Below are 21,468 nucleotides of genomic sequence, written 5' to 3'. Positions count from 1 at the left end.
CCAGCCTTGTCTACATAGTGAGTTCCAGGCCAGCTGGGGCTACAGGGAGACCCTGTTCAAAAAAACCCAAAAAAAAAAAAAAAAAAATGAAGAAAGCTCATAAAAAGGTGCACAAACAATACAAGCATGCAGGCATTCTTCCTCCTCTTCCAGCAGTGACACGTTGAATGCAGAGCCTGGGCCCTTCTCCCCTCAGGTCTCACCAGTTCTGCTCTCTCATTGTATTAGTTGCTTTTCTGTTGCTGTGATAAAACACCGGGACCAAGGGATTATAAAACGAAGAGTTTATTTAGCTTATGGTTCACAAGGGGCAAGAGTCAGTCCATCATGGAATGGAGACATGGCGGCAGAGGTGGTTGTAGTAGGAGCAGAAGCTAAGCTCTCACATCATCAAGGAGGCATAGGAAGTAGAGCGGGACTGGAGATCTGGCAAGGCTTAAGAACTCTCTAAACCCACGTGGAGTGATATGCTTCCTCCAGCATGGCCACACCTTCTAAGACCTCCCAAAACAGCACCACCAAAATGCCCAGATACTTGGAGCCTATGGGAGACATTCTCATTCAAACCTCTTCACCCATCAAGCTTAATAGCCATTATGTACTGGGGGAAAGGGGTCCCCTGCTTCCTGCCCCTCTCCTAGCTGTGCCTTCCCCTGCTGTTTAACCCTGATCAGCTAGGAAGAATGGGAAAAGAATGGCCATGGACAAGCAAAGGCCACCTTCTCCCTACTTGATAGATATTGTAGTGAAGAGTTTAGCAGAGAGCTGTCTTCTGAAGATGGCGAGACCTCTGAGCTTAAGTGGTGAAAAGGACTTTAAGATATGTAAAATACAATCTTTTTTTCCCTTTTGCAATTCTTGTGTTTAGGATTTTGTAGAAATCTAATTATGGTGAAAAACCTATAATTTTGTAGCAGTGGCAACTATATTCCCAGCAGGCCTTTTTTTTTTTTTTTTTTTAATTGAGGCAGGGTCTCCGTGTAGCCCCAGCTGTCCTGGAACTCACTATGTAGACCAGGCTGGCCTTGAATTCACAGAGATCCGCCTGCCTCTGCCTCCCAAGTGCTGGGATTAAAGGCATGCGCCACCACGCCCAGCAGGCCTTTTATTGATAGCATTAACTGCAAAGCTGCTGGGAAATAGAGTCCATTTGGTTGATGAGTCCTTTGGAACCTAATCTGTTCCTATGTTCAATATTCTATCTCAGGTACTACTCTCTGAATGAGTCCAAATAAAATGAGTTTTTCTGGTCAAAAAAAAAGTCTGCTCATGCTTGTAACCAATTGATATGCTATTGTTGCATCATGATTTCTGTAGACATGGGCTTGTTATGTTGGTTCAGTTTGGTTTTGGTGGTGCTAAGGATTGAACCCAGGACTATGCACGCTAGACAAGGACTCTACCACTAAGCCACATTTGCAACTCTTTTGTTTTGTTTTGTTTTGTTTTGTTTTGTTTTGTTGCTTGAGATAGGGTCTCATACTGTATGTAGCACAGGATAACCTCAAACTCATTATGCCAAGGCTGGCCTCAAAGTTATAGCACTTAGCATCCTGAGTGCTAGATTAAAGGCATGTGCTACCATGCCGGGCTTCTATTTCTCTTTCTGTTAACTATCTGTTTATAAGCTTTGCCCATGTTTTGCTTGTACTGTTTCTTTTGAGGTTCTTTATTTTAGTTTCTCCCTTTGAAGAAGAGCCACTTTAAAGATCCTTATTTTCTTCCTTCAGGCATTCCATATATTGGCACTAGGCTTATTAGAAGAGAAACAGCAACTCCAGAAAGCGCCTGAAGAGGAAGTGACATTTGACTTTTACCATAAGGCTTCAAGTATGCTAAAGCATGATTTTATATTTTATTTTATTTTGTTTTAACTTATTTATTTTTTAGCCTTTTTTGAAACAGGGTCTCCCTGTAGCCCCAGCTGGCCTGGAAATCGCTATGTAGACCAGGCTAGCCTTGAACTCACAGAGATCCGCCTGACTCTGCCTCCCCAGTGGTGGGATTAAAGGCATGGTTAATCATTTTTTAATAGACTTCAAGCTAATTACCAGTTTGTAATTGAAAGTTTGGATCTTAAGGAATTTTTAATCTGTCTTTAAAATTTAGAAAATCTTGAAATTATTTATTTGCCTAGCATGTTTAGTTTTTAGCTAATATTTTCTAGCATATTGATATGTTTTTAAATTTCCTACTGCAGTTGTTTTTACTGCATTATATTTTCTGTGGAAGTGTATGTGTGTGTGTGTGTGTGTGTGTGTTGTCAGGAAAGAAGTCTAACTGGATGATATGGGGTTTTTTTTGTACATTTTTGAATTTAGAAGATCAAGATAGATTTAGATTAGAATGCTATTAAATTTGGGCTGGAGCGATGACTCGGTGGTTAAAAACACTAGCTGCTCTTACTGAGAACCTGTTTGTTTCCTAGCAACCACATAGCAGCTAACAACAGGCTGTAACTCCAGTTCCAGGGGATCTAATGCCCTCCTTTGGCCTTTGCAGGCATTGTAAGCAGGTGGTACACTTAGATACATGCAGGCTAAACACTCATACACACAAAATAAAATTTTAAAAATTTAAAAGAATTATATTAAATGTAGATTTTTTTCAAAGCGCTTTCCATGGACTTTGATTATAAATCCAATAGTTGTGAGCAAAGTATCTAATTTTCTATTTACACTCTTTTTGTAGATATTTGATGATATCATAAGCCTACTTTGTATATGGATATAGTATCTCCCACTCCAATATTTCTGCAGTTTTTTTCTCATTAAATACTTTTATGTAGACAGTAAGCTAAATTGAAGAAAGACAAGTGACAAATCATTGACATGATGAAGAGAGAGACTTTAAAGAATTCAAGTTTTTCTCATACTGTTTTTCAGTTTAGTACTTAGTAATTTGTATATTGTAACCTAATACTTATGTGATTGCAGATTCTTCCATTAAAAAATTAAGGTAGTAAAGGGAATTGTTGACCAACTTCAATTATCAATATGAATGACAATCAGTAAGAATTATGATTGGAACATAAATATGAAAATATGTATTTCTTTTATGTAATTTTGTTTTAAAAAAGGATTGGGAAGTTCATCCATGAATGCTCAGAATATACAAATGCTTTTGGAAAAACTCAAAGGGATTCCTCAATTAGAAGGCCAGAAGGACATGATAACATGGATATTCCAGGTATATTACCAAAGTGAACAAATCAAATCTTGGTTTAAATACAGTATGTGTTACTTAATGACAAGGATGCAGTCTGATAAATCATTGAGTCCATTTATCCTTACTTGAACATCATATGGTATTCTTACATAAACCTACATAGTTTGTTGCTTGATATGGCCTCAGTACATTCAAGAAATAGGCCTAGAGGCAAAGGCATGCAGATCTCTGTGAGTTTTGAGACTTGCCCAGTCTAATAGGGAACTCCACATCAGCCAGGGCTACATAGTGAGACTTTGTCTCAAAAAAAGACAAAAAAAAAAAAAAAAAAAAGTAACATCGCCATTTATTATCATCAAATATTATGTACTGTATATATAATTATACATTTCTATGCTATGTGTGACAATATGTAAAAATCTACTTGGCCACTAAAATTCAGCCACTATCTTTTTTACTTGTAGAGTCATTTACATTGCCATGATTATGCCTGTTTTTTTCATGATAGTAATTCCATTTTCCCTCTTTCATTGGAAAAAAATGTAATAACAAATATATATTCATTTGTGTCATTGTTTAGCCTGCATGTAATTAAATCTGCTGAGTAATTACCACATGCCATGTTGAATTCAAGACCTTGAACAGCACAAACTGCTTGCCTTTGTGGAGCATACACCATATTTGAAAAACAGATAATGAAAATAAAAAAATAAACCTAGGCATGGTGCCACATGTGTTTAGTCCTAGAATTCAGGAGCAGAGGCAGAGGCAGAGGCAGGTGGATCTCTTTAAGTTCAGCCTGGTTTATATAGTACCAGGGTAGCCAGGGATATGCAATAAGACCCTATCTCAAATGAAATGAAATGAAATGAAATATGAAATGAACTATGAAATGAAATGAAATCCAGTAGAATGGGTGAAGTTACTTTGAGGATTCAGAGAAGGCCTTTGTCAGAAGGTGACACTGGAGCTAAGACCTAAATGATATACAATATTATAAGACTCTGGAAGAGGGAGCAGCAGTGCAAAAGTTCTAAAGTGGCCAAAAAGAAAGCCAGTGTGAACAGAACATAATGGGAGGGAAAGAAAGGTAGGCAGGCTTATCAGAGGGATAACAAGGGACCAGACTATGTCTGCTTTATAGATCAGAATAAAGTGGTAGGTTTTCATTTTGAGGACATACATTATTTAAGCTATTTTGTGGTGTGCTATATTATCCTAATATTTGGAAAGCTAAGGCAGAAGAATCACTGAGCCGAAGAGTTGAAGATCTCATGCCAAAATAAAAAGTTAGTGCTGCTCTCCCACAAATGTCTCTCAGGCAAACAGATGTGCTCATAGCAACAGACTTAATCAGCTCAGCTGATGGCTCATTGACTGGAGATGTTCCTTGTCACAGTTGAGGTTACTTTTTTGGATTATTTTTCTTCTATATATTTAAGCAGCTTATGTCAAAGACATTTAAAGACAAAACAGTAGAGTCAGATTAGTGATTTTTGCCTTCTTGGTCAATCTAACTAAATGTAATATTTCATATTTTTTAATAGATGTTTGACACAGTGAAGCGATTAAGAGAAAAATCTTCTGTAATTGCAGCCACCACTTCAGGACTGGAGCCCATTAAGAATGATGAGGTAACATCACTGTAACTGTGCTGACATTTGTCTCTTTTTCAATGAGTTACTTCTTTCTCTTTATTAGGAGGAACTGTTTATATGTGAGTTCTGTCCAGTGCTTCTGTGCTTCCTGTGCTTCTGGACTGCATATACAGATACTCAGTATGATATGTGTATTTTACAAAACCAGAGGAACTTGATATCCAGTGGAAGTCTATTAGAAAAATCAAATTATATTGATTTTTAAAATACTTCCATGTCTAAAACTAGGATATGTCTCAGTCAGTGGCATTTCATAATTTAATCAACAGGATTCTTCTGTCAGAGGAGCATAAAAAACAGTACATCAGCTGGGCATGGTGGCGCACACCTTTAATCCCAACGCTCAGGAGGCAGAGGCAGGCAGATCTCTGTGAGTTCAAGGCCAGCCTGGTCTACATAGTGAGTTCCAGGACAGCTGTGGCTACAGGGAGACCCTGTCTCAAAAAGACCAAAAAAAAAATAACCACAAAAAAACAAAAAAAAAAGTACATCTTATATTCTATGAAATTAGATAAAGTATACAGCATGATTTTCCATAATGTAGTGAATCAGATTTTGCTAATTTTTAATTGGTTAATTAATTAGCTAATTTTTAGCAATTAGAATATTGTTACTTGAGATTATTAACTATTCTCACTGGACTTGATTTTAGGATAGAAGGGTGAGGATGTAGCTCAGTGGTAGAACATTTGCCCATCATGTAAAAAGGCCTGGGTTCTATCCCCAGCCCTTGTAGTGGGTTAATGTTCTGGATTTCATTGGAGTCTGTTGTGACAATACCCTTTGCACCTCAAATTTTGTTAATTTGAGTCTTCTGCTTTCTTTTTGTTATATTGGGTAAGGGTTCGTCAGTCTTAATTTTTTCAAAGAACTAGCTCTTTGGTTGATTTTGTGTATGGTTCATTTAGTCTGTTTCATTAATTTCTTCCCTAATCTTTATTATTTATTGCCATCTCTTGAATATAGGATTGGCTTCTTGTTTTTCAAGAGCCTTGAGGTACATCATTAGGCAGTTTGAGATCTCTCAGATTTTTTTTTTGAGCTATTTATTTTTTGTTGTTGTTGTTTACGAGTGCTTTGCCTCCATGTATGTAAGTAAATATGTGCATATAGTGCCCACAAAGGCCAGGTTATTAGCCACTATGTCAATACTGGAATCAAACCTAGGTCCTCTATGAGAGTAGCCAGTGCTCTTAACCGCTGAACCATCTCTTCAGCCCCATCTGGCTTCTCAGAATTTTTTTTTTTTTTTTCTTTTTGAGACATGGTCTCTCTGTATCCCCAGCTGGCCTAGAATTCACTATATAGACCAGGCTGGCTTTGAACTCACAGAGATCTGCCTGCCTCTGCCTCCCGAGTGCTGGGATTAAAGGTATACCACCACTCCTGGATCTTTTTTTTTTTTTTTTTTTTTTTTTTTAAGATGAGCACTTACAGACTTCCCTGTTAGGCTGGCTTGGCTGTGTTGCAGAGCCTCTGGTAGGTTGTGTTCTCATTTTCATTTGACTCTAGAAATTTTTAATTTTTTTCTCTGATTTCTATAGTGACCCAGTGTTCATTCAGAAATGTATTATTTGGTCTCCAAGTATTTTTGTAGTTTCTGTAGTTTCTATGTTCATTTCATTTAGGTCTGATAGAATACAAGGAATTATCTCAGTTCTTTTGTAGTTCTTAAGGCTTGATTTGTCACCTATGATGTGATCAGTTTTTGAGAGGGTTCCATGTGCCACTGAGAAGAATGTATATTCCCTGTTTATTGGGTGGAATATTCTGTATGTGTCCATTAAGTCCAGTAGGTTCATGGTATAGTTTAACTCTGAAATTTTTTTAGTTATTTTTAGTTTGGAAGACCTAATCTAAATATGTGAGAGTAGGGTATTAAAGTGTACCCAACTATTATTTAGTCAGGACTTATGTGACCTTTTATGCTGAAGGTATTTGTTATATGAAATTATAGGCTCCAGTATTCGGTGCATAAGTGTTTACAATTATTTTCTTAATGGATTGTTCCCTTTGTTACTAATGTTGTATCTCTCTTTAGGTCTTCTAAAGTTAATTTGGGTTTGAAGTCTACTTTATCAGATATGGAAATTGCTGCATCAGATAAGGGATATTCAGCCTGGATATGAATTTCTTACAACAGATCTTACCTAATGTTTTTTTTGGGGGGGGGGTTGTTTGTTTGTTTGTTTTTTGGTCTCTTTGAGACAAGGTTTCCCTGTAGCCACAGCTAGCCTGGATTCACAAATGGAGACCAGGCTGGTCTCGAACTCACAGAAATCCGCCAGCCTCTGCCTCCCGAGTGCTGGGATTAAAGGCGTGCACCACCACGCCCAGCTCATGTTATTATTTCTTAATATTCAGATTACTCATGACAAAGAAAAAGCAGAGCGGAAGAGAAAGGCCGAAGCTGCTCGGCTCCACCGCCAGAAGATCATGGCTCAGATGTCTGCCCTGCAGAAGAACTTCATTGAAACTCACAAACTCATGTATGACAGTACATCAGAAATGCCCGGGAAAGAAGACTCCGCTATGGAGGAAGAAAGGTAAAGTGAAGCAGAATAACAACTGATAAGCTCAATTTTTTTTTTTTTTGAGGAAAAATTGAACATTCAACTTAAATCATGTTTTCCAAAAGATAAAAGGTAAGAACAGCAGAAATAGAAACCAACCTGTTATTTTGTGTGTGTAGGCATTTTTAGATAACACAGTTACATATGCCCACATATATATTCCATATTGTTTTTGTGATTTCTAGGAAAAATGATTTTATTGTAGATTGATAGAAGTAATTTATACTAGCTTTCCTTTTATTTGTTTGAGACAGTCGTCCTATATAGTTCAAGGTGGTCTTGGATTTGCAGCCATCCCACCTTAGCCTCCCATGTATTGAGATGACAGATGACAGGCAGGAGATACCATTCTCTCTCTCTCTCTCTCTCTCTCTCTCTCTCTCTCTCTCTCCTTTTTCAGATAGAGTCTCCTTGTAGCCACAGCTGACCTGGAACTTGGAACTTGCTATGTGGAGCAGGCTAGCCTTGATCTTACAGAGATTTGCCTGTCTCTACCTCCCAGGTGCTGGGACTAAAGGTGTATGTTTACCCCCCACACACACACACACACACTCACTCTTTTTTCCTTCCTCCTTCTCTTTCTTTCATTTTTTTTTTTGTTTTTTTTTTTTAATATAGCCCTATCTCAACTTGTACTCTTTATGTAGCACTCCTTTTGCTTCAGCTTCCTGAGTGCTGGGCTTACAGGTGCCAGCCACCATGTCAGCTTTATTTTTCTGAAAACTAAAGGCGTAATCATATACAAGTGCATGGATAGTTCATTTGAATGAGAATCAGTAAATTTGATTTTCTGAGTCTTGACTATGGTATGCACTTAAGAAAATGGGTTTAACCTTTTGAGCCATTTATTGTTGACTGGTATGTGTATGTGTATTTGAGAAAAGGAAGTGGGTGAAGTGATTGTACTTTGAAATAGCATTCTAACAAATTAAAAATGCCGCAATAGTTTTTTATGCTCATTTTTTAAAAACAAGTTCTCACTGTATTTAAAAGTGCTTGAGGGGCCTGGAGAGATGGCTGAATGGTTAAGAGCACTGGCTGCTCTTGCAGAGAACCCAGGTTCAAGTCCCAGTACCCACATGGCAGCTAACAACTATCCTTAACTCCGGTTCCAGGGGATTCAAGGCCCTCTTCTGACCTCCACAAGCATTGCATGACATGGGTACACTTACACACATGCAGGCAATACACTCAAAAAGACAAAAAAAAACAAATGTGTTTTAAAGTAGGTGAGGTGGCCTTTAATTCCAACACTCCTAAGGCTGAGTCAGGAGGACTATGCAGCCCAAGTTGGGCTGCATAACAAAGTCATCTCAAAATAAATGAAAATACACAAATGAATAAAGAAGGAGGGAGGTAAAGAAGGAAGGGGAGGATAAAGGAAGGGACTAGGAGATAAAAGAAAAAAGCAGGTTGGGGAGATAACTCAGTAGCAGCACCTATGTTTGAGGTCTTACATTCAATGCCAGCACATTACATTTTTTAAAAATAGGTATGAAGATAAGCTTTCCTCAGCTGACTAGTATAATAAAACCACATTTATTTTATAAATAAAAACTAAAGAAGTCTCAGCTGAACATGATGGCACACACCTGTAAACCTAGTACAGGCAGATCATTGCAATTTCTAGGCTAACCAGGGAGAGATTGTCTAGAACAACTAACACACAGATATTCTCTGTCTCTCTCTTCTCTCTGTCTCTGTCTCTCTGTCTCTGTCTCTCTGTCTCTCTGTCTCTCTGTCTCTCTCTCTTTCTCTCTCTCTCTCTCTCTCTCCTCTCTCTCTCTCTCTCTCTCTCTCTCTCTCTCTCTCTCTCTCTCTCTCTCTCTCAGTGGCTATGCACAGATGCTAATCTTTCAGGATCAGGGCTCAGTTCTCAGCATCCACATGGTGGCTCACAATCATCTGTAACTCCAGTTCCAGGGATTCTAGCATCCTCTTGTTGCCCCTGAGGACACTGCATGCACTTGATGCACATACATACGAACATTCATACACACAAAATGAAACATTTTTAAAGGATAAAAGCAAAAGTGTGCTCAGAATTAATTAATGACCTTGATGCTTTCATTATTTATTGGTTTTACCTGCTTGATTATATGTGTAATTTATTAGTGTTCTCAATGAAACATTTTCAAGTAATGCAGTAAGTTCTCTGTGATTATGCTGAACATGCCCCAGCGTTATCTAAAGACAACCAAGTTTATGGATAACCATTGTTTTAAACTTATTCCTTCTCCTTTATAACCATAAGTACTGTACATAACTAATGGATCATCAGGTAATACTTTGGGAGAGCAGATTAGATGTTGGGAGTTTGCATGATACCTGATTGGCATTTCAAAACACCCTGATTTCTCTTATTTGATCTAACTGGAAAGGGTGGTGCTGCAGCTTTTGTATTAGTGGTTTCTTTTTAATTATATTTGTTCTGTAGCTTCCTTTCTCCTGTAAATCCTTTGTATTAGCACTTGTAGATATATAGTATGGATGCTACACATTATTCGTTTTCTGTAAATTTTAAGTTTTAAAAAATTATTCCTTTTAGTCAGGCATGGTGGCACACGCGTGTAGTCCCAGCTCTTGGGAGGCAGAGGCAGGCGGATCTCTGTGAGTTCAAGGCCAGCCTGGTCTACATAGTGAGTTCCAGGAGGATAGCTGGGGCTACAGGGAGACCCTGCTTCAAAAAGACCAATATATACATATATATATGTATGTATACATTCCTTTTATTACCTACTAAGGTGTACAACATGACGATTACTGTTTCTTTTGGGGGAAAGCTCCTAAAGTCTGTTGTGAGTACATTTTTAGTGTACAATACAATAGTATTAGCTCCAGTCCTTATCCGTACATTAGATCTCTAGACTTAATTATTCTGCATACCTGCAAATTAGTACCTTTGACCCCCCCATTTCTTTCTTTTTTATTAATTTTTCCTTTAAGAATTTCATATACGTATGTAATACATTCCAACCCCACTTATCCTTCCACCCCCTCATATCCCTCCTCCTCCATATTGTTCTTCAGGACTGCTGTGTAGTCTGTCATGGTGTGGGTTTATAGTACTTGATCTAATTTTCGGTGTTTAGGATTCTTCCTGTTTTTTTTTTTTTTCAGTAGTTTGTCAGAGAATTTTCATATGTGCCTTTATGTGTAGTTGTGCCAGTAATTCTCCAAGGGTAGAATCTAACAAATTGAAAGGTACAGGTTAAAATTTTAGTGGATATGGCACATTTCCTTCAAAATGACCATATCAGTTTCTACTCCCAGTAGTGAATGAGTATGCTTCCTCCTCGCCAATTAAAAATGCACAGGAGTGAAGCCCAGCATAGGGTGCTTACTTAGCATGCCTGAGACCCTGGGTTCAGTCCTAGCTCCATAAATGAAAAAGTTAACATTTTCCAGTTGCTAGTTAGTACAAGGATGAGAATCTTCTATAGTTGTTCACTGACTTTACATTTTATCTTCTGAAAATTGCCCGTTATCTTCTCTGTTGAGGGGTTTGTCTTACTGATTTATAGATGTTCTTTTAAAATGTATTTCCCATATTGTTTCCCTATTGTTGTTTTGTTGTTGTTTGTTTGTTTATTTGTTTGTTCGAGACAGGATCTCCCTGTAGCCCCAGCTGGCCTAGTACTCACTGTTGTAGACTAGGCTGGCCTCAATTTCACAGAGATCCCCCATCCTCAGCCTCCCCAGTGCTGGGATTAAAGGCATGTGTCACCATGCCCAGCTGTCCCTATTTTTTTAACATTATGAGGTTTTGCCATAAAGAAGTTTTCAGTAAAGCAGAACTGGTGGCACATACCTGTAATCCCAACACTTAGGAGGCAGAGACAGTCCTCACTGCCAGTCTGAATCACAGTGAGTTTCCAGACCATCCTGGGCTACATAGTGAATCCCTGTATCCAAAAATAATGGGGGCAAGGGGGAAGCAGGGCTCCTGGAGAGATGAATCAACAGTTAAGAGCATTGGCTGCTCTTACAAATTCGTTTCCAACATCCACATGGCAGCCAACTCCAATTCCAAGAAATCTGATGCCCCTTCTGGCCTCCATGGGCATTGTAATTTAATACATGCAGGCAAAATACTCATGAAGTTAATTAATTAATTAATTAATTAATTAGAAGCAAAGCCAGGCGTGGTGGCACATGCCTTTAATTCTAGCACTTTGGGAGGCAGAAGCAGGCGGATGTCTGTGAGTTTGAGGCCAGCCTGGTCTACCTAGTGAGTTCCAGGTCAGCTGGAGCTACAGGGAGACCCTGTCTCAAAAAGACCAAAATAAATACATAAATAAAAACCAAAAAACAAAAGAGGTTTTCAGTGCTGATGTAGGCAAATTTACAGTCTCTTAGAGTTTTAACTCTATCTTAAGGCCTTTCCTATCCCAAAGTCACTATTTTAATTATTAATTACAGTTATGTCACTACATTTTCATTTATCTCTAACATTAAGTGAAATGTTAGAGTTCCTTTGGGATACTAGATCAAATCTTATATCCTCTTTTGTCCTTCTGTGGTTAAAAGTTTTATGTGTGTAGGTGGGTATGGTGGTTCCTATTGGCAATCCCTGCTTTTTAAAGGCTAAAGGAGAAAGAATGAAAGTTCAAGGCCAGCCTGAACTATGGTGAGTAGGAGACTAGCCTGAGCTATACATAAGTAAGACTTTATCTCAAAAAGAAAAAGCTTTGAATGGGTCATGTTTTAATAAAGTTATGTATTATTCAGCCCTTTTTTGCATAAATCATATACACATACCATGCCTCCTAGGATGAAGTGCCACATATTACTGCTGTGTAATGCCTTTTGAAAATACAGTAGTCTATATTATTCATTTACGTTGACAAACATTTGACGTATTTATAGTTTGTTGAATGATGCCATGTTTCAGGGAGCTTCTTATATAATTTGCAGAATGAGGCAGAGTGTGACCTTTGAGCCAGATCACTTGACTTAGTTGAATCTTGGCCATGCAGTTTACTAGTAATGATTCCTGGCTCATCTCTCAATGTCTCTAAGCTTGTTTCTCCCTCTGAAAAGTGGAAGTATCATATTACCTGCCTCATAGATTTATTGTAAGGATCAAATGAATAAACATAAAATGTCTTAAACAGTACCTAGCATCACAGAACATTATAAATACTTTTTTTATTTGTATGTGATTATCAAATATGTTTGTAGATCTTCAGAATTGCTATATCATTAAAGTTTATTAAGATTTAAATTTTTATATAATAGATATCAAAACAGAAACATAACCCTAATTACCTAATGAGAAGGATTGAATAAAATTATTATGGTACATATAATAACAGTACCAGGCAACTTTTTTTTTTTTTTTTTTTGGTCTTTTTGAGACAGGGTCTCCCTGTAGCCACAGCTGTCCTGGAACTCACTATGTAGACCAGGCTGACCTTGAACTCACAGAGATCCATCTGCCTCTGCCTCCCAAGTGCTGGGATTAAAGGCATGCACCACCACGCCCGGCTACCAGGCAACTATTTTTAAATGTTCCTAATAAATTTTGGTGCATGTCAAGATAACAATGATATAATAAGTAAAACAGCATTTAAGTAAATAAATCTGTGTATATAATGTAACTTTATTTATATAAAATGTATATTATAAAAAGAAAGCAAACTGTAAGAACGTGTTGCGTGATTACTAGTGGTTACATTGTAGGAATATAATGCTTTTAATTTTCTTTATATGTTTCTAGATTTTTCTAGGCTTTCTTTGATATATATATTTCATATTTATATTCAGAAAAAAGAAATAGCTCAACTTTTGTTGATAAAATAAATGATTATGATATACATATTATTTTTTGATCTATTTTTTTGTTTGCTTCCTGGCTTAAAGCCAGAAAGTTCAGGTGGGATGTTTTTAAGGTAATATTGCTAAATATAATTTTTACTTTTATTTATTTACTTAAAACTTACCAAAATATAAAGACAAGTGACCAAAACATGCCCTCATTTCTGGTCGTTTCTTTTGGTAGCACCCCAACAGTCAGTGACTACTCTAGAATTGCTTTGGGTCCTAAGCGGGGTCCAACTATTACTGAAAAGGAGGTGCTGACATGCATTCTCTGCCAAGAAGAACAAGAGGTGAAAATAGAAAATAATGCCATGGTACTATCTGCCTGTGTCCAGAAATCCACCGCCTTAACCCAGCACAGGGGAAAGCCCATAGACCTCTCAGGGGGTATGTATTACTCAATTAATACACTTTTGGCCATTTCTTTTCCTGCTTATGTAATTAAAATAAAAGTAGACTTTGAAAGAAGTTTGGCAGTGAGGTTCTATTTCAGTCCTATTTGGTCAGATCACATACACATATATAAAATAGACTACCATGTTGACTGCTTGGCTTGCTTTATTTACTTATTTTTAATTTTTGTTAGCACTTGGCCACATTGCTCATTCAATTTGTCTAGCTTTGGTTTTATTTTTATCTTACCAAACCATTTGAAATTAGATTACAGACCTCATAGCACTTCATCTCCAAATATTTCTGCATGCATTTTCTAAACCTGAGGTCAGTCTGTCATACTTATACCATTGTCATTTTAAGGAAGTTAATAATTCAGGAATATCATATCATATAAAAATATATATTTCTGGCCAGGTGTGGTGGCGCACGCCTTTAATCCCAGCACTAGGGAGGCAGAGGCAGGCGGATCTTTCTGAGTTCAAGGCCAGCCTGGTCTTATTTTTTTTTTTTTTCTACCACTCTCCTCAAAATACCTTCAATAGGTAGACATTTTTTTTCACTCAAGATATAAACGTGTTTCATGTATTGCTTTGATTAAGTTTCTTTTAACGGAGCATGGTGGCTCATGCCTGTAGTCCCAGTACTTGGGAAGCTAAGGCAGAAGGATTGCCATGAGAATGAGGCCAGTCTGGACTATATAGTAAGTTCAAAGCCAGCCTGGGCTATAGATTGAGACACTCTCAAAAGCAAAACAAAAATTTCTTTTAGTCTATTTTAATATAGAATAATCTCTTGCCCTTTTTATGATAATAACTTGTTTGTAGAATGTAGACGAATAATCTTACACAATGACACATTGTGAATTTATCTTTTTGAGTTATGATTAGGTATATATTGAACATTTGCTTCGTAAAAATACTAATTGGTGCACGCCTTTAATCCCAGCACTCAGGAGGCAGAGGCAGGCAGATCTCTGTAAGTTCAAGGCCAGCCCGGTCTACATAGCACATTCCAGGCCAGCTGGGGCTACAGGGAGACCCTGTCTCAAAAAGAACAAAAAAAAAAAAAAAAAAAAAAAAAAAAAAATACTAATTAGGCAATACATTACATTAATATCACATCAGAAGTTAGGTGCTTTATTTTTAAAATGCCCTTGAAGTAATAATAATGATAACCAAACTAACATTTATTGAATACTTAGCATGTTCTAGTCACTGATTAAGTGCTGTATGTGTCTTTACTTGCTTAATCCCCAACAAAAACCCAGTGCATTACATACCATTATTGACTCCATTTTGTAAATGAGGGAACTTATGCACAGAGAGGTGAATGGGCCTAAGACCATGAATGATATAATGATATCAGAATTTGAAAGGCACATTCTGTGCTTTCTTCCCACCTAAAATTGCCATTTTTAAAAAATTATTATTTAAAATTACAAAGTTGAATTTGTTCTTGAAGCATAGAATATCACTTCAACAACCAAGATAATGCAGCTTAAATCTAATGTTCAGAATTAAAATGTAAATGAAATACAGAGTTGTGGTTAATCCATACTAATTTTAGAACCTAACCTAATGGTCTTACCACTTTTCTTCTTTTCTCTTACCTTTAGGAATATATATCTTGGGGCTAGAGAGATAGCTCAGTAGTTAAGAACACTTGTTCTTCCAGAGGACCCAGATTCATTATTACTTCAAAAACGTGGCAGCTAACAACCATTCCTAACTTCTGTTCCAGAGGATCCAACACCCTCTTCTGGCCTCTGTGGGGCATTGCATTCACATGGTGTACTTAATATACATGCAGGCAAAACACTCATACACATATAAAAATAATAAGTAAAATATTGATTTTTAAAAAAGAATGTATATCTGGCTGACATGTTGTGATACTTGGGCATTCCTAAGAAATGAAATTTCGTGGTTAGAATTTTAGACCTGCTAACTCTTTCACCATTCCCACCCTCTTATAACTTTGGAAGACATAAACACATACCTCTTACTTGTGTCTCTCTGAATTAGAAACCCTGGACCCTCTTTTCATGGATCCAGACTTGGCACATGGAACTTACACAGGAAGCTGTGGTCATGTAATGCATGCAGTGTGCTGGCAGAAGTAAGTTGTCCCTCTGACATGTTCTTGAAAGAGACTAGGGACATTGAAGTTCACTACAGGCCACAAAAAGGCATGTTTTCTCATGTCTTCTTTCTTTTTTTCTTATTGGAATAATTAAAGCAATTTTAATAACTAATCCTATTTGCATGATACTAATTGTATTTATTGTAAGCCTTAGAAACTGATGAATTGATGTATAAAGTTACCAGTTTAGTATTTTCAAGGGCTAGGGATACTGCTTAGTGATTTACCATATGCTTAGCATGCACAGTGTACCTGATTCCATCCCTACTGTTGCAAAAAAATGTTTTGGTATTCCTTTGTGCCTGCTTTCCACAAACTAATCAGTATTAACATTGCTTATCAGTATTTGTGGAAGAAAAGCAGTAATCCTTAAAAGTGCCCTTGCAATAGGACAAGAAGTCCTGGTTTTATTTCAAGAAAAAATAAAAATTCCAAAATACAATTTCTGAGAAACTTTTTGTACAGTTTACTCATTTGGCATTGGATTAAAAATGTATAATTTTCTAGCCGTGAGTGGTGGCTCATGCCTATAGTCCCAGCACTTGGGAGGTTAGAGGCAGGCAGATCTCTGTGAGTTCAAGGCCAGCCTGGTCTATATAGTTAGTTCTAGGCCATCTGGGGCTACAGGGAGACCCTGTTTCCAAAAAAAAACATATAATTTTCTAATGAAAATTCTTACTGCTATAGCTGATCTTTGAGAATAGTATCTAATTATGCCTGTATGCTGTTGAGGCAGAAGATTCATTAAATTAATTTAAATTATTTGCTGTAATATATTTTCTATTTTATCTCCCACCCCCCAAAAAGTGGGCAGTCTTTCTTCTGTAATTATCACATATGGTTTTGCATGTAAGTTCTAAAGATACGACTTATGGGAGCTAAAATTCCAGACCTTTCAACTTAGAATAAAATAGAGACATGTGTGTTGTCCTAATAGATCTGCATCTTTGGGATTTTGCAGGTATTTTGAAGCTGTGCAGCTGAGCTCTCAGCAGCGCATTCATGTCGACCTTTTTGACTTGGAGAGTGGAGAGTATCTTTGCCCACTTTGCAAGTCCCTGTGCAATACTGTTATCCCCATCATTCCTGTGCAACCACAGAAGATAAACTGGTAGGTTTTAACTTACATTTTGGTTATTTATTTTTAAACTGCCTTAAATCTTTAATGTGTACTGATTTTCACTCTATTCTAGTTTCCTCTTTTCTTCCTGAAGGAATACCATTTTCATTTCACAACTTATGTCATGCTTTCGATGTTTAAGAGAATTAGGATGTTCAGGGGCAGGAGAGATGGCTCAGCGGTTAAGAGCACTGACTGCTCTTGCAAAGGACCCGGGTTCAAGTCCCAGAACCCACGTGGCGGCTATGGACCGTCCTTAACTCCAGTTCCAGGGAAATCCGAAGCCCTCTTCTGACCTCCGCGGCACTGCACAAAATGGGTGCACTCACGTACATGCAGGCAATACACTCATACACATAAAATAAAAATATTTAAAAAAAAAAAAAAAAGGAGCCGGGCATGGTGGCACATACTTTTAATCCCAGCACTTGGGAGGCAGAGGCAGGCAGATCTCTGTGAGTTCAAGGCCAGCCTGGTCTACATAGCGAGTTCCAGGTCAGCTGGGGCTACAGGGAGACCCTGTCTCAAAAAGACCACAAAAAAAAAAAGAGAATTAGGATGTTCATTTACTCAAAGTGTTTTGTTGTGCATTTTTCTTCCATCCACCATTAAAGCAATAGAACCCCGAGATCCAAATACCACTAGAGACCTGTAAAAAACGTTGATGATGAAAATAAATAAAAACACTAGATTCATCACATATCCTTGAATAATATATAAGCATTTAAGATTTAAAATTTTTTTATATTCTAACAATCTATAATTGGAATTTGACTGTACATTCATGAGTTTTTAAGTAGTAATTAGAACATTTCATTACATATATCTGTATTCTCACTGTTCTACTTGATGAAAACATAGTATTTAAAAAATTGTTGTTCCTTAATTTAAAAAAAATTAGTAAGCCAGGCGTGGTGCAAGGCAGGCCTGGTCTACATAGTGAGTTCTAGGCCAGCTGGGGCTACAGAGAGACCCTATCTCAAAAAGACAAAAAAAAAAAAAAAAAAAAATTAGTAAATTTATAACGATGAGCCTGTTCCACCAATGAAAAGGGTTTTGCTGATTTGAAAAATGACTTTGGGGATGTAGCTCAGTGGTAGGATGCTTGCCTAGCATGTATGAGGCCCTCTGTTCAATCCACAGGATCACAGAACAACAATAGCATGCATTTAGTGTGTCCCCTAGAACAAAAGAATTTGAAAGTGGCATGTTTGGGAGACAGTCAAGAAGTGGTTGCTGGGGCTGGAGAGATGGCTCAGTGGTTAAGAGCACTGACAGCTCTTGCAGTGGACCCGGGTTCAATTCCCAGCACCCACATGGCAGCTATGAACCATCCTTAACTCCAGTTCCAGGGGAATCCGAAGCCCTTTCTGACTTCTGGGACATTGCAGGACATGGATGCATTCATATACATGCAGGCAATACACTCATACACATAAAATAAAAAAATAATAAATAAAATATTTTTTAAAAAAGAAGTGGTTGTTTTATCACCACTGTTAGGAAAACCTAATTTGGGATTTATCTCATTCAACATATTGGGACATAGACTGTCAGCTAGGGGAAGAAGAGATTGTCAGATTTATCTTTCATTTATTGAGTAATAAGCTCTAGATACTCTGCAATGCAATTGTCACATTGTTTTACTTAATTCTCAGTTGTCTACTGAAGTGGATACTGTTATTGCCATTTAAACATAAAGAATTGGGCAGAGAATATGAGTGATTTTTATTTGTTCCAAGACAGATTCAGGATTTGACCCCAGACCTTACTTCTAACTTCTGGGAGATGTTTTTATTGTTGTTTTTTCATTTGTTTGGTTTTGGTTTTTGAGACAGGGCCTTGCTGTGTAACCCAGGCTACCTTGTGTTCATGATCCTTCTCAGCCTCCTGAGCATTGAGATTTCAAGAGTATGCCACCATGCTCAGCTTCTAGCTCCTGGCTAACCCACACAAGACTTTTTACAGACTGGTTCCCCCAAATAAAGATAAGTAAACACTGAGGTTGCTCTCTAACCTTTTAAAGAAATAGTAACTTTTTTCTTTTTAGACAGGGTCTCCTGTAGCCCCAGCAGGCCTGAAATTCATTGTATAGAACTGGCTGGCCTCCATCTCACAGAGTGAGATGCTACCCGAGTGCTGAGATTTGCCACCCGAGTGCTGAGACTGAAGATGTGTGCCACCATTCCCAGCAGCAACTTCTTTTTTTTAACTTTCTTAATTGACTGCTTCAGAGCAATCTTTTCTAAGGACAGAAAATTGATTCTTTTGATCACATCTTTTAGAACTGTGATATACTTAGTCTGCATTAATAGTTTTGTTACTTAGGATCTGAAATGCTTAATCATACCTGACATATTTACTAGGCACTTTAATTTGAAATTTCATATGTTTAGAAAATCAGTATCAGTAAAAGATAATAAAGAGAAAATCGTGTAAGAAACTATCGCCAGGCTTAGTGGTGTATTCCTACTGATGCACAAGAACTGCAAGTGTGAGGCCAGCCTGGGCAACTTAATGAAACCTTGTTTCAAAGTAGAAACTAATAAAGAACTAAGGATATAGCTCAGTGATATAGTGCTTTATTAGCATTTGTAGAGTTCAGTTCCAATACTGCCAAGAGAAAGAAAATTGAGAGCTGATTACTATTAAAACTAACATTCTCACCAGGTGTGGTGGTGCACACATTTAATCCCAGCACTCAGGAGTCAGAGGCCAGTGGATCTCTGTGAGATTGAGGCCAGTCTGATCTACATAGTGGATTCTAGGCTAGCTGTGGCTACAGAGAGACCTTGTCTCAAAAAGACACCTCCTCAAAAAAAAAAAAAAAAAAAAAAAAAAAAACTCCTAACATTCTCTAAAAAAATTTTTTGAAGATTTATTTTTATTTTTTATTATGTGTATATGTGCGGGGTGGGGGGTATGCACATAAATAAGAGTGCCCAAAGAGTCTAGAAGATACGGGTTATGGGACCCTAATCAGGTCCTTTGCAAGAGCAGTATGTGCTCTTAACTGCTAAGACATCTCTCCAGCCCCCAAATAACATTTTGATAAAAAGAAATTATACTATAAGTTTATTAAAAACTTTAAAACTGGGCTGGGGACAGACTTCAATGAAGACAGTTCACATGTCCAGAATCCCTGTAAAAGCTAGGCATGGTAGCACATGTATGTAATCCTAGTTCTCCTATGTAGAGATGGGAAGCTGAGACAGGACAATCCCTGGAAGTTTGTAGGCCAGCTAGCTTGGTGTAGGTAGCAGTGAATAACAGAGTATCTCAAATAAGGTGGAAGGCAAGGACCAACTCCTGACATTGTCCTCTGACCCCATATGTACCATGGCATATATGTGCCACACACACTTAAACACATGAATACCTAGACACACATCATATAGACAGACAATTTTTTTTAACTTGTTAGTATTTTTAGATCATGACTAGTTATAATACACTTTCATTTTTGAAAACCAAAAAGATGCCTTAGGTCAAATTTATGCTAAAAATTCAAATTTGACACAGTTCATTTTATATTTTAACTTCCTTCAAGACTGTCCTTTCAGTAAACAAATTCTTATTTTATAGTCATTTTTAATGACACTACTTCTGGTTCCCTTGTTTCTTAGTTGCAGTCTAGATCCAGTCTGTGCCTTCATGAAGTGTAAATTCCAAGAGGGAGAGGCTGGCAGTAACCTATAACGAGTTGAATAGTAAGAAGTACTGTGGGGAACACTGAAGCAGCAGGTCAATGGCTAGAGGCAGGTTGTGCACAACACTGAAGACAGAATTTTCAGGGGACTCTCACTGAGGTGCCATTTGAGTAGAGACCCAAATGAAGTGAGGGATAAAACACTGCTTCTCTCAAGAAGAAGATAGTTTTAAGCACAGCCAATACCAAGAGAAGGGTCCCAGGTTATAGGTACAATAAGGATGTTCTAGACACAGCAAGAAGACAGCATGCCTTAGGTGGAGTAAAAAAGACCCAGATCATAAGAGGCTTATGAAATCTTTTGAGGTGTTAGAATTTTGAAATGTTGTGTATGACAGAAAAATCCCTGGTCTATTTTGAACAGAGGGATAACAAAATCTGATAATTATAATTCTATAATTATTAATAATTATAATTTTAGAAGATCCTCTGGTTGATATATATGGTGAGTTTATACTTAAACATGGAAACAAAAGCAGAGAAAAAAAACATTAAGAGATCCCAACCTGGGGTTGGAGAGATGACTCAGTGGTTAAGAGCACTGGCTGCTCCTGCGGAGGACCCGGGTGGATTCCCAGAACCCACATGGCAGCTAACAGCTGTCTGTAACTCCAGTTCCAGGGGGATCCGACGCATTCTTCTGTTTCCACGGGCATTGCACGACACCAGTGCACTTACACAAATGCAAGCAATACACTTATACACATAAAATAAAAATAATTTTAAAAATTTTTGAAAAGAGAGAGATCCCGGCCTGGTGGCATACACCTTTAATCGTAGCACTCAGGAGGCAGAAGCAGATGGATGTCTGTGAGTTCAAGGCCAGCCTGGTCTACATAGTGAGTTCCAGGCCAGCCGTGACTACATAGACCTTGTCTT

The 21,468-nt window shown here is 37.7% G+C and overlaps 1 protein-coding gene across 1 annotated transcript in view; it reads left to right on the top strand.

Moving 5' to 3' along the window:
* Ubr1 (ubiquitin protein ligase E3 component n-recognin 1) overlaps positions 1-21,468 on the top strand; it is a gene marked incomplete in the record, with an annotated part of 168,776 nt that overhangs the window by 99,873 nt on the left and 47,435 nt on the right. Inside the window, 7 exon segments of the mRNA XM_008846839.3 lie at positions 1,731-1,830; positions 3,080-3,189; positions 4,716-4,802; positions 7,191-7,372; positions 13,404-13,609; positions 15,643-15,736; positions 16,722-16,871. Coding sequence (XP_008845061.1) covers positions 1,731-1,830; positions 3,080-3,189; positions 4,716-4,802; positions 7,191-7,372; positions 13,404-13,609; positions 15,643-15,736; positions 16,722-16,871 — 929 coding nt within the window.

The sequence above is a fragment of the Nannospalax galili genome, unplaced genomic scaffold (genome assembly GCF_000622305.1).
Source record: "Nannospalax galili isolate Female #2095 unplaced genomic scaffold, S.galili_v1.0 scaffold342, whole genome shotgun sequence".
In the NCBI taxonomy this organism is placed as follows: domain Eukaryota; kingdom Metazoa; phylum Chordata; class Mammalia; order Rodentia; family Spalacidae; genus Nannospalax; species Nannospalax galili.
The sequence above is the reverse complement of the archived record's forward strand: the minus strand, read 5'-3'. Positions and strand labels throughout refer to the sequence as shown.